The sequence below is a fragment of the Echiichthys vipera genome (assembly GCF_963691815.1).
Source record: "Echiichthys vipera genome assembly, chromosome: 16".
Lineage (NCBI taxonomy): Eukaryota > Metazoa > Chordata > Actinopteri > Perciformes > Trachinidae > Echiichthys > Echiichthys vipera.
Window position 1 is genome coordinate 18,531,526 of NC_139841.1, and position 12,801 is coordinate 18,544,326.

General features: G+C 41.0%; 1 protein-coding gene and 1 long non-coding RNA gene across 2 annotated transcripts; both read right to left on the reverse strand.

Moving 5' to 3' along the window:
- Nucleotides 1–2,491: 2,491 nt before the first annotated feature.
- On the reverse strand, nucleotides 2,492–5,643 carry prdm12a (PR domain containing 12a; the record flags this gene model as incomplete). The annotated part of the gene is made up of 5 exons (XM_083930212.1): nucleotides 2,492–2,928; nucleotides 3,100–3,214; nucleotides 3,478–3,633; nucleotides 3,755–3,945; nucleotides 5,427–5,643. 5 exons carry the CDS (start codon nucleotides 5,641–5,643, stop codon nucleotides 2,492–2,494), a joined length of 1,116 nt encoding a protein of 371 aa, XP_083786338.1.
- Nucleotides 5,644–8,521: 2,878 nt separating this feature from the next.
- Nucleotides 8,522–10,500, reverse strand: LOC310958361. The gene is made up of 4 exons (XR_014593540.1): nucleotides 10,424–10,500; nucleotides 9,043–9,116; nucleotides 8,783–8,887; nucleotides 8,522–8,627 (listed from the first exon to the last, which is right to left on the reverse strand). It is a non-coding gene; the product is annotated as an uncharacterized lncRNA (long non-coding RNA).
- Nucleotides 10,501–12,801: the final 2,301 nt, after the last annotated feature.

Consider the following 12,801-nt stretch of genomic DNA (forward strand, 5'->3'; position numbering starts at 1 on the left):
ACCTTACACTTTTTCATTTTAAAATTGCGTTTTAAAATAAAAATGAGTGCACACAATATTTCCGTCCACGCATTTTACGTGACAATTCACGTACACTGGGCATGCACATGTGTGTAAACAGGAAGCAGATTGTCTAAAGCAGGGGTGCCCAATCCAGCTTCTGGAGAGCTACTGCCCTGCATGTTTTAGGTTTCTCCCTGCTCCAACACACCTGACTCTAATGAAGTGCTCGTTATCAAGCAGCTGAAGCTTGTCACAGGTTTGATAATCATTAGAGTCAGGTGTGTTGGAGCATGGAGAAACCTAAAACATGCAGGGCAGTAGCTCTCCAGGAGCAGGATTGGGCACCCCTGGTCTAAAGTAACTGTGTTTGAAAATACAGAAGTAACTAGTTTAAATAATTTCCTTACTCCCTGAGATTAATAAAGTATTTCTGATTCTGTTTCTGAGTAAGGGCAGTGTAAAACAGTTTCGGAGTATTTGCAAAAATACTGCAGCCTTGGAAAAGGAAAAGGAGCACCCACAGCAGGAAATCACAAACAGTATGGAGCCTAATGTCATGTTTCCAAAACAACAAAAACGGGGTCAGCAGCGTTTCCAAATGTCTCCTCAAAAACGCTGAAATGTGGACATGAGGTGTAAATGCAGCAAAATATATGCGTTTTAAAACTTTGACGTATTAGTGGTGATGTAAAAAAGCACATTCACATCTGCAACATGGAGCCAATGTAACCTGTGCAGTGTTTTACCCCAGTGTTCAGGTCTACCCGATGTTTGGTAATCCAGTTTCCAGAACTAAAAACAAGACTTTCACCTCTCAAATCTGAAGCTCCATGACCGAAAAAAACAACTACACTAACTCTACATTCAGGGATCTTCTATGAGCAAAGTCCTCAAGAGCTCTTTTTTTTATGACAAAAAACTAGGCTACGCAGTTAAGGAAATGGATTTTAAAGAGTAAATGCATCCTTAGTATAGCTTTCTTTATGGAATCCACCTCTAAAAATGGACACTTTACTGATATAATTAAAGGCCTATATAGGCCCTTATATCTGTCAGACAATATTATCGTCTGATATTGGCCTGTCACAGACATATTTATTGTTATCGGTGTAAGTTGTTTGATATGCGAAAACCTTTTTTTACAGAGCATATAATGCAGCAAACAATGCCTGGGGTGATTTAGAAAGGGTGTCATATAAATATTTTAAATTTATCTTTAATTAAATGTTAAGAAATTGATTGATATTGAACATATACAGTACTTTTTAGCTATTTTTCATTATTTATCTTCTCAGTGAGTATAGAATTGGTTAGCCATGTAATACATTGCATATATAATGTATCATAATATAAATTCAATTCAATTCAATAAACTTTATTTGTCCCCGGGGGGCAATTCAGGGACAAATATTAAATATTCTTTAATAAAGTTATTTGTTTAGGAAAGCACATTCAAACACATCATATCAATGGAAAAACCATAGAGATGTTTATTTTAATTCCAGCTCAGAAAATGTACTATATCCTCCATATTGGTAATCTGTGAATATTTCCAGTCTTGGTCTTAAAATCCCATGTTGGTCGAGCCTTAAACATGATCAACAATAACAAACCATTTGATTATTTGGAAGGACCTTGGCAAAATGTGTGTTGGTAAATAATTCTTATTTCTTTATAAAATAATGTTTTGGACTGTATCCTATTTTTATTTCAAATTTGGTATCATCTTTGAGCAAAAAAATCTTTAAATCTGTTTTTTGGTTAAGTAGGTAAACTATAACAGGAAATATGTCAACATCAACCATATGACACAACAGGAAAGGGCTGTGTAGATAATACAGCAACAGGTGTTTGGATGGGTGACTTCCTACAATAAAATACCACCATATGTAATATCATATCATATTTATTTAGAATAGAAGAAAGCACAAATATATTTACATTCACATATACAGTAGCATACAATACAATTTTACAGTTACACAACAGTATCGTATACAGTCTGTGCAAGATTAAAGTGACAGTTTCAGTGAACGAGTGGAAGGATGAGGTGAATCAATGTACACTGGTGGCCGCGTCCTTTAGTCTCTACTTACTGTACAAATGTGACTGTTGTTTTCACCTGAGCTGGTGAGGATGTGATGCAAAAGAAACAGTGTAAAAATGTAGAAAACAAATCTCCCATTTGTGAGGATGTATGACACTTGGTGTGAAGATTACATAGAGAATAACAACTTATTTGTAAAATCTTCCGTTGTTTTTAAGCATATTTCTTTCAAAATACAGACAATTATTAAAACACCCTTCTGCTGGAATTTTGATCACGTGATTACCGAAGAAACAAGCAATACAAATAAGGCAACATATTCAAATGTCTTTGTGAAAAAACTTCCCTTAGTGAAGGCCTGTCTTGTCGGGATCTCCTTTACTTCTCCACTAACTAAAGTGCAACGTTGTTCTGCGTGACTGTCCCTCCCCGTTTCTGTCATCATAGCACCATGGTGGGGATGTGGTGCACCAGGGGCATCTGGTGCTGATGGGGGGGCATGGTCGTCATCTGTGGGGGAGGAGGAGACACTTTGGATGACACGTCGGTGGCGTGCGCCGCCGGTTTGTGCCGTGCGCTCTTCTGGTGCGCCCTCAGGCCCGCGAGCTGCGAGTATGCGCTCTGACAGACGTGACACTTGTAGGGCCGCTCGCCGGTGTGCAGGCGGACGTGGTTCCGGAGCGTGGACGACTGGCTGAAGCGGCGGTTGCAGAAGCGACAGACGAACGGCTTGTCCAGAGTGTGGATGCGCATGTGGGAGCGCAGGTTGCTGCGGGAGTTGAAGCCCCGGTGGCAAATGACGCAGCGCATCCGACCGGCTGTGGTGGTGAGGACAGGTGGTGAGCAAGAGGAAGGGCCGTCACAAGGGTGGGACTCATCTGGGAGAGGAAAACAAAGAGCAGGGAGATGAGTTTAAGTCTGTCTCAGATGTCTGATTTGTGTTCAAATAACAATAAAATAAAAATAAACTTGTTAACTGGTGCTTTAATAATTAACCATGGAAGATAAAACAGGCTGTAACACAGCTATTGATCCATAAAATGACTCACCATTCCTGCTTTTCTTCAGGTGTTCTTCATCTATTCCCGGAACTCCTGGGATTCCCAGGAATGTGTTGTGGGTGTTTCCATACCAGACAAGAAGCTCCTGGTCCGGTGGGATTGTCTGAGGAAGGAGGGAAACAGGGCAAAGGTCAGCTAATCAATATGTGGCTTCACTTTACTGCTCTGTAACTGAAGCAACCTGACAATCATCTTAGAATTACAGAAAGCCCCACATCCAAACTCCCTCTGGGCAGCAGGTGGCGCTGTTCTAAAGGACATTTACATTGTTTGTGGTGGTCAATAAATCTCCAGCCGAAGCCGATGTTTACAGATCCACAGTATTATTCTCACACACACAAACAAAGAAAGGTGAATTCTGCTCACCTCCACCGCCTTGTAGAAGATGCTGCTGCCGATCTGCACCACCTCCAGGTTTTGCTCCTGTTCATTCCGGGCGCACTTTATGTAAGTCATCCAGCTGCGTTGATCCTCCTGGCTGGCATCGATGAAGTAGCGCACCGTGCCGTCTTCATTGAACACCTGAGCGAGGGGGGGAACCGCGTCAGTGTTACAAAGAAGTTAAAAAACTCTGACTCTGAATTGCAGCATATCTTTGTGGCTGAATGAATGGACTCTATGAGAAACTTAAGTCTCAGCTCACCTCCCACATGAGGTTGTTGTTCTTGAGCAGGTCCACGTGTTCTGGGGACAGGACTCTCCCCGTGAAAGGGCCCATCTCGGTTCCGGCTTTGATCCAGGTCTTGGAGAAGATGCCCAGACCTTCTCCGGGGATGGAGCTCTGAGCGATGATCACTTCACTGGGCAGCACCAGGCTGGACAGCTTCTGCACCTCTACAAAGAGACAGAGCAAAATGTAAGCAAAATGGAAAGTATAAACGTGTAGATGTTAGAAATTAGAGACCGTGCATCCATTTGTATAAAATGTGCACGAGTGAAACTGATGTAATTCCGATAAAGGAGACTCTGCGTGAGTGGGTGCCAAAGAGTCTCATGAAAACAGGATTGCGGAGAAGTCCTGAAAGCAGCAAATGGACTGGATCTTATTTTAGTCACGAAATATTAAGCTACACCTTATCATCCGTTTAATTCGATTATCTGGTTGAATTGAAAGTTTTTGTTGTGCAGAGAAACCCCCTCGGAAAGCATTTTCATCCGCATCAGAAAGAGAAAAAAAGAAGAAGAAAAAAAAACGTGCGCTTCTTTAATGTCAAAATCAAAGATTTTTTTTTTTTGTGAGGCTGCGAAAAAAAAAAAAGCCGGGCCGAAAGGAGGGGTTAAATGGTCCTCTATTGCACAGGGTCCAGCAATTTGTCATGCTTCAGATGTGATATTCATTAAAGTTTACTGGAAAAGAAACGGCTAATTCCAAATTCATTATCCTTTTAAGAACTTTGTAGCAATAAATTTGCGCTGAATGAAACGAGGACTTGTTAAAAAGACTCAGGAATTTCTGCAACAAAAAAATGGAAAGGCGATTAGATGGTTGACATGCAATGAATAGCATTAGATTTAGCCTTCACGGTGCATTATGCGAGGAACAGCAAATCTTTTAAGGAGAGAGAAAGAGAAAAGCTCCGGAGCCCCATAGCTGCCAAGAGAGGAAAAGAGACTGTCCGGAGATTGATGAATGCGGGATAAAAACCCGGGACATCTCAAAGAAAAGAAACCTTTCTCTCCTCGAGGTTTAAGTGGAAACTTTCCCAGGTCAAGCACAAAGTTAACCAAATGAATTTAATGCCCTGCGTCTTTCAATCAGCGGCAGTTACACGCCTAACAAGCCTCTAAACGCGAGGTCTCGAAGCTCTGAAAGGGTTAACGCGTTAAATGGGTCGAAATAAAAGCAGCAAAATGAGGAGAGATGCAGGAAAAAACAGCAAAAAGTTAGTGAGAGAAACTTTGGGAAATAAATGTTTGAGACGGACAGAAAGTTTTTCGTGTTTCCTGTGCAGGATGTGGGATCTTCTCCAAGTTACACGATGGTATTATTGGCACAAAATGCCCAAATTTAGCAGTCAGTGGGGAAAAAAATGTAAACGTTCCTGTATATTTAAGTGATAGATTTGTGGGAAATTGCATCTTATAGAATGCAAGCACATAATTTAGGGGGGAAATATTTATTTAATCAAATCATGTTGTTTTGTTTTTTTACATAAAAAAGCGAATTTAAGTTAAATAAGACGCGTAAAAATCACTAAAATTAGGCTACAATCCCGTACAATGAAAAACTTCCAAGCATGTACAACAGCATGAGATTACAATCGGGATTAAAATGAAATAACATGTCCCATAATAAAAGCAGCACGTGAGCATACCTCCAGCGAAGGACTGAGCCAGCACCTCGGCGGTGAAGGCGGTCTTGGGGCTGCCGCTCTGCCGCTCCTCCGCCAGGTGTTCGCCCAGCACGTTCCTCCACCTGCCGTACAAGAAGCTGTGCAGGATGTCCGAGGTGATCACGTCTGACAGAGAGCGGCTCGGACACTTAAATCCAGACTTCAGCGCCAAAGCGTCTGCGGGCAACACGGAACCCATGTTTTAAAAATTAAAAAAAAAGAAAGAAAGAAAGAAAAGAAAACCCTGAAGTTATCAGTGCGGTGCAAGCTGCAAGTGGAGCGGTTTTTCAAAAAATAAGTAGAGGTGGACACCCGGAGCTGCTCCTCAGTGCGCCCTTCTGCTCCAAACAGTGTGTGCGTAAAGCTGCCCTGCCTGGCTGTGAGGGTCTCTTTATATAAGTGGCTGGTGTGACCCCTGTCTAATTACTTATTAATGACACACCCCTCACCGTGTGGACCTGCCCGCTGCACCAGCAACACACCAGCACACACACACACACACACACACACACACACACACACACACACACACACACACACACACACACACACACACACACACACACACACACACACACACACACACACACACCGCAGAGAAAGAGAAGAAAGAGAGAGAGAGAGAGTGGCCCAAACTTTATTTTAGTAATTATCTGCAGTTAAAGCTGGACTTAAAATGAATGCTCCATTTCTGTAAAAAGTTGCAAAAGCTTAAAAACAACAACAAATATATATATTTAAAAAAAAAAAATCTAAGATCGAAAATCTTAAAAATGAAAGTTTAAAGTAAAATAATAATAATTCATCAAAGGGCTGCACTTTGTACCACATGAATATGACTTTTCAACAAGCGCACTCTGTTGAAACGCCATGAATAACTAATCAATAAAGACTAATAACGCAACAGTGTTTCAGGATGTAAAAAAAGAATAAAATAAAGATCATGTTCAGTGAGGTTAAGTGGTGAGTTGGGGTTTTTCCGTGCACAGAAGTGGGTCATTGAGTCTGGGAGTCGCTCGCCCATTTTTTTCTCATGCATTTGGTATTCATGTGGTGGTAATATTATTATTTTTTTGTGAGGAGTTAGCGCGGGAATAACAAGAATGGAAACAAGCTGGACGTTTTTTGTTTTTTTTTACAGCATTGTTCGCATGCAAAAAATGCAAAGCTGCTTTGACGTGGTTCACTTTTTCAAGCCCTTGTTGAGGTATAAGCGGTTTAATATTCATGGATGTTCGGAGCCCCCTCGGTATTGTGACATCGTTTAGATGAGTATATACGGCCCTTTTCTTCTCTATAGTCACAGTCTTCTGTGTTTTTTCCTCTCTTGCCTATTTTTCGGGCTTGATGGACTGGGGCTAAATGGGCAGTTTTCCTTCTTTTCCAGCAGAGAGGACATCTTTATTCCATCCCCGGCTCACAGGTTTCCTATTCAGCTCCCCTCCAAGTAATGTCAGGGCCCTGAAAAGTGCTGCAAATCAATCTTTCATGGTGTTTTGAGGGCAATTTGACATCCATGCACTCCTCTTTTCACTCCAACAACTACAAGGGGATTGTCCGGAAAAATGGGCAAGTTGTGCTTTCTCTCTCTCTCTCTCTCTCTCTCTCTCTCTCTCTCTCTCTCTCTCTCTCTCTCTCTCTCTCTCTCTCTCTCTCTCCCTCTCTCTCTCTCTCTCTCTGGACGAATATGGATTATGGCAATGCAATGGCAAAGAAGATATGGCAACTAAATACAATAGCGGAGGGTTTTTTGGGGGGGAGCTGAGGAGATAGTGAAAAGGCAAGGTGAGTGACAGGGCACGAAAAAAGATTACTGTGAAACAGCTGCTTTTTATGAGCGGGCCCCTCCTACGTTTGTCTCCTTTTCCCAGATGAAATTTCTCTGCTCTTTCAATGGGATTCTTTCTCATCTAGATTGATTTACATTTATAGCATTCAGCGCACAAATCCGAGGTAAATGGCGGGGGGACAGGGGGGTGGGGCCGCTTCTTTATTAAAGAGGAATTAAATGAATTGAATTGGGGTAACGCATGGATTTGATTTGCTTATTTATGCATTAACCTATGGCATTATGTGGAGCTGGTAAAGCCGCGGGCATGTCAGCAATAGCAAATCATCCTGCTTAGCTGTTCCATTGTAAAACAATTTAAGCTATTATTCTGTCCATTTAAAGCTTATCAATTTAATGTGGATGATTGACAATTATTGCACAAAGAGTGCGGTAATTGTTGTATTTCAAAGAGCTGGTGGGAAACCTATCAAAGAAGGGCATTTGTTTGTGGCTAAGTAGCAGAGTTATAAGGAGAAAGGAAAAGTGGAGAATATAGAGTCGGTCATGTTTAAATAATATCTGCGAAATAACTGAAAGTATAAGAGACAAATTATAGAATAGAATAAGATTATTGGATTTTGCTCCCATGTAATTTACGTCTTAGAAATAAGATTTTATCCGAAAAACGAGTTATTCTGCTAAAAAAAGATACTAAGTAACAGATTAAAACAAACAAACAAACAAACAAACAAAACACGTGGTTGAAAAAAACATTTCTTGTCGCATTATGAATCAGTGACTCAGACTCTCAGACGCGCACACACACACACACACACACACACACACACACACACACACACACACACACTGCTCTCGTCCAACCAGCTGGGAGGAAAGAGTGCACAGTCTCCGGGGATCCTCCGCAGGGTCGTTAAAAACAGATTAAGGTAGCCGCCACAATGTGGAGGAGACAGAAGATCGGCTCATCTGTTGCAAAGGTGAGAGAGGTGCTGGAAGAACCCCCCCCCCCCCCCCCCCACACACACACACACACACACACACACAGTGGCGGGGCAAGGGTCCTTTGGGGCTCCAAGCAAGAAATTTGTGGGGGCCCCACCCCATCCCTCCACAGTGAAAAAAATAGTTTTTTGCACACAATTTCTGGGACATTTGATATGTATACTGAAAATAATACTTTAGAAGAGATTAGGGGTTCTCAAAGTGAATTTCAGGGAGGAACAGAAATTCTTAAAACCCTACGCCTATCAATAATTGTTGTAAATTAACTGACACCAACACAATATAAAATATGAACTTTTTTTATTACAAAAAATAGAAATCTGAATGTTGTTAACAATAAAATAAATACAAAAATAAAATTGACTGTTCACATTTGGGTCTTGATGGAGCTGATGACAAAAAAGAAAAAAAAACAACAACAGGGTATATTTGTTATAAATAATCTTTAATAGCATGGGCTAATTACAGCAATTCTTGTTGCAGTTATTATTATTGTCATTGTTATATGTTCTCTATGGAAGTAAAAAAAAAATATTTAACTCACAGTCATCTGTGTCAGCAGTTGGACTTGATCTCTGATCATCGGTTGGATGTTCCTGCGCAGGAGGTTGGGAAACCACTGTGCTGCTGGAGGTGGATGTTGATGGAACTTAACTCAAAAAACAACAACAGGGCATATGAGAATCTCTAAGGGCAGGCATATGATTATGTATGTGCACAGCATTTTCTACTACTACAGCTTAATACTACTGCCATGAAGAATATTAAGGCATAACATTATCAATTGTGGAATAATGAACTTACAGTTGTCATCAGGGATGGGAGGGGGAACATCATCCTTCCCTGGATGTGTTGGTTTAAAAAAGACAGTAATGATCCTGAGGAGAGATGAGAGGGAAACATATTGTTAAGTTCAACATGTATTATGCACTTGATGTACTCTTGTGGTGGGTGCACATATCATATGTACTGCCAAACACATATTTCTCCCTTTCTGGCACTATTAAGTTCATCTCATCATTATGCAAAGCTTATCATAGAAGGTGTACTTTAGTATTACATACTACAGTGGAAACCGCTTATAGTGATCACGTTGGTCCAGAGCCAATTTGATCACTATAAGCGGTTGGTCGCTATAACCGAATTCTTATTACAGTATTTCACATTTTTTATGCAGAATATTATCTTAACGCCATTTGTATCGTTTTTCAATGATAACAATTGCACGAAACGAACCGTTTCAGCATTTACTGAATTTTATTATGGTTTCAAACACATTCGTTTCAAATGCTCCTTTTGAGAGGAACCATGCAAGTTATATTACTGCGCAGTGCGCAGACATAACTCATAAATACATAAATACAAATACAGTAACTTCTTCTGTGCGTCGGCTCTGCCGTGAAGCCGGTGCATTTTTTTTAAACAAGTCTTAAAATAAACTTTGAAACACTTATTCATAGAACAACAACATAGAAGATAACAACGGCATCAAGAAGAGTTAAGCTACGTCTTTTTTGTGTTGCGGCTCCGCTGCGCCGCGTTAAGAAGTCACTTCACATGTTTCCATGGATCAGTGTTGTCTAACACCAAGTTCACTGGTTTTTCAAAACGATAAAAAAAATCTGTCATAAGCCTTGAGGAGACGTTTCTCATCAGGTGGCAATGACTTCCCTTTTCCAGCCATGATTCGCGCGCTTGCTGCCGGTGTCAACTCCTTACATTAGCTAGCGGTTAGCTCACTCGGCAGAAGCAGACGTCCAGCACGTTTTCATTCATAAAATGAGAAAAAAAATGAACACTATAAGCGGATTTTCTGATCACTATAAACGAATTATTTAAACAGCATTTGTATAGAAATGATTCTGTCCCAAGCCTTTTGATCCATATAAGCGGTTGATCACTATATCCGTGATCACTATAAGCGGTTTCCACTGTATTAGGCTGTTGTTGTTGTTGTTGCTGTTGTTGTTGTTGTTGTTGTTGTTAGACTGTCTGCCTCACTAAACTTTCTGTTGTTTTCTGCTGGCTGAGACTGGAGAGTGGCGCACATCTCCTTCTGCTAGCTAGCTTCATGTAGCTGTGTCATGTTACGCATTCGTCATAGCTTAGTTTTTAGCTTATTAGCCGCTATGGAGTCCGTGACAACACAACACAGTCAGTCAGAAAAACATAACAATGCACTTACCACTGTCTTACTTTCGTTTTTCCTCCCTTTCCTTCCTCTGTTTTTTCTTTTCTGCCCCGCTGGGATAACTCCTCTTCATCTTTTCGCAAGCGCGGAGCTTGGTGCTAAACAAACAATCAAACCTGCGGTTCGCGGTGATTGACACAGACAGCGCCGACGGCAGAAGTGACGTGGGGGCCCCCAAGGGGGGTTGCTACGGCGCTTTTTCATAGTAAATGCCCGTTTTTGTCGTTGCCGTGCCGTACATTTATTAGCACTTGGGGCACCGGTCACTGGGGAGGATGCCCAAGTGGGGGCCCCCTGGAAGCCGGGGCCCCAGGCAATTGCCTGGTTTGCCTGTTGGCAAGCCCCGCCCCTGCACACACACACACTCTCCCTCTTGTTGGACAGGACAGAGGGGGGAGTCAGGACACCTGCTTGATGTGGAAGAGCTGTACCTTATATTACACGGCAGGGATAAGGGGGTTTAAATAGTTTAGTATAACATATTGAATTGTGAAAGTGGATTCATTTTCTGCAATAATTAAAACATTATCACGCGATTCAATGCAAAAAAAACCTCCACCTGCATTAGATTCATTGTATTTTCCTCCTCTTGCAGCGGTGGGAAGTAACTAACTCTGTGTTTTGCATAATTAGTGCTTTCATCCTTTACGCATGCTCTGTCAGTTTTGAGCTGTTTGGCCTCCTTGGCGTGTTGTTTCAGACTAGTGGAAAGAAAATATTTATTTTACTTAGCTTTGTCTGTTTGTCTCCCTTAAATTCCCCAAAAGTAAGCATGAGATAATGCCTCATTAACGTGTTTAAACATAACATTTCAGAAAACTTGTTACTAGCTGTAAAAAGTACAAACAAAAGTGCATTTCAAGGAGTTTGAATATTTGATATCAGTGACAAAACAACTGTATCCAATGTGCATTATTTCCCTGCAACAACTTTTTTGAAAGTGTATACTATTCCTGTTTGATATGCTTGGTCATTGGGAGTCAGCGTTTTGTGATTTTGTATTGCATTATTTTATATATTGTGTAACAGTTGAGGATGTGTTTTTATAATCTGAACCATATTCTGTACATTAAATAAATGATAAACACTGTGTCCTGTATCCATCACTAACTGCCCGTTTATATTTCAAATGGTGCAGCATAAAAGAACCCCCGAAGGAGAAAAGGGTGACCAAGAACGGCCTATATTAATAATAATCGTGCCTCTCAACCTCAGTCTGAGAATGATCCTGGAACAACTAAATCATTAGACAGCCACAAAGGACCACCAGGTCAGAAGTGTCCTCAGGGATGCCGCGTTAAAAAAGGGAAGAGGATCAAAATCAAGGGCTGGATTTGGAAACAGCTGCACTGCATCAATGCAGTGGACGGCATGGGGCCGCGCAGGGTCCACTGTGGCAGGAGACTCCCTGCTGAGTGCAAAGATGTGCAGTGACAAAGCTGGAGGGGGACTGGACAGGAGAGCTGAGGGATGGCGTGCTGCTACTGCTGCTGCTGGACAGTTAACGTGTGCATGGAGGGAAAAGGATGGAAATGTTATATGGATTGTTTTGGGAGAAATGAAAACATGGAAGATCTGCTGCTACTGAGAAAAGCAAAGACCGAAATCTGTCATGAGACAAAGTATTCTGAGAAACAGTGCAAATTCTGTAGTGGCCACAACATGAAACGACAGTTTGAAGAGGGAAGAAAAAGAAGAGTCAACTTTAAATGTTCATTGTGGCGATTATACACCTGAAACCTCCCCCGATTTGTTTGCGTTTGTGATTTCTTTGTGTGTTTTTTTTAATACATTTTAACAGGTCAAAACATGGGTGCCGTTATCAGACAGTTGTGATATTTTAAAGGTTGTGCTCATACAACAAAAAAGCCCATGAAGTCAGGTGTAAAGAATGAGAAAGTGATCTTTTAACACTTTTTTTTTTAACTTTATAAGTTTTCTGAAGACTGATGCAACATATTCATCTCTACTTGAACAATTTTCTTTGTCAGAACATTGTAAGTCACAGATAAATATTAACCTGCCCAACATAAAGCAGCGAATAAAATAACTTTTCTATCATTTTTAATCTGCAAACCAGGATCCTTATGTGCCATTTTACAACTATCATGTGATATAGAGTTGGAAATCTCACGAGATGCAGACGTGAGTTTGCTGTAATTCTGGCAGCTGTATGGTCATCTGTACTTAAAACTACATTCAACTGATTGTCAAGTGTAGAAGTGGAAAAGTGCTGCAGTTAACATTAAGAACTTATAACGAACGTTTAATTCAACCACAAGAGAGGCTTGCGGAAAATTTATTTGAATGCGAGAACTGGCAATAGACTATAGAAAAGATACATTTTCTGCTTGTAAAACATGAAAACATAC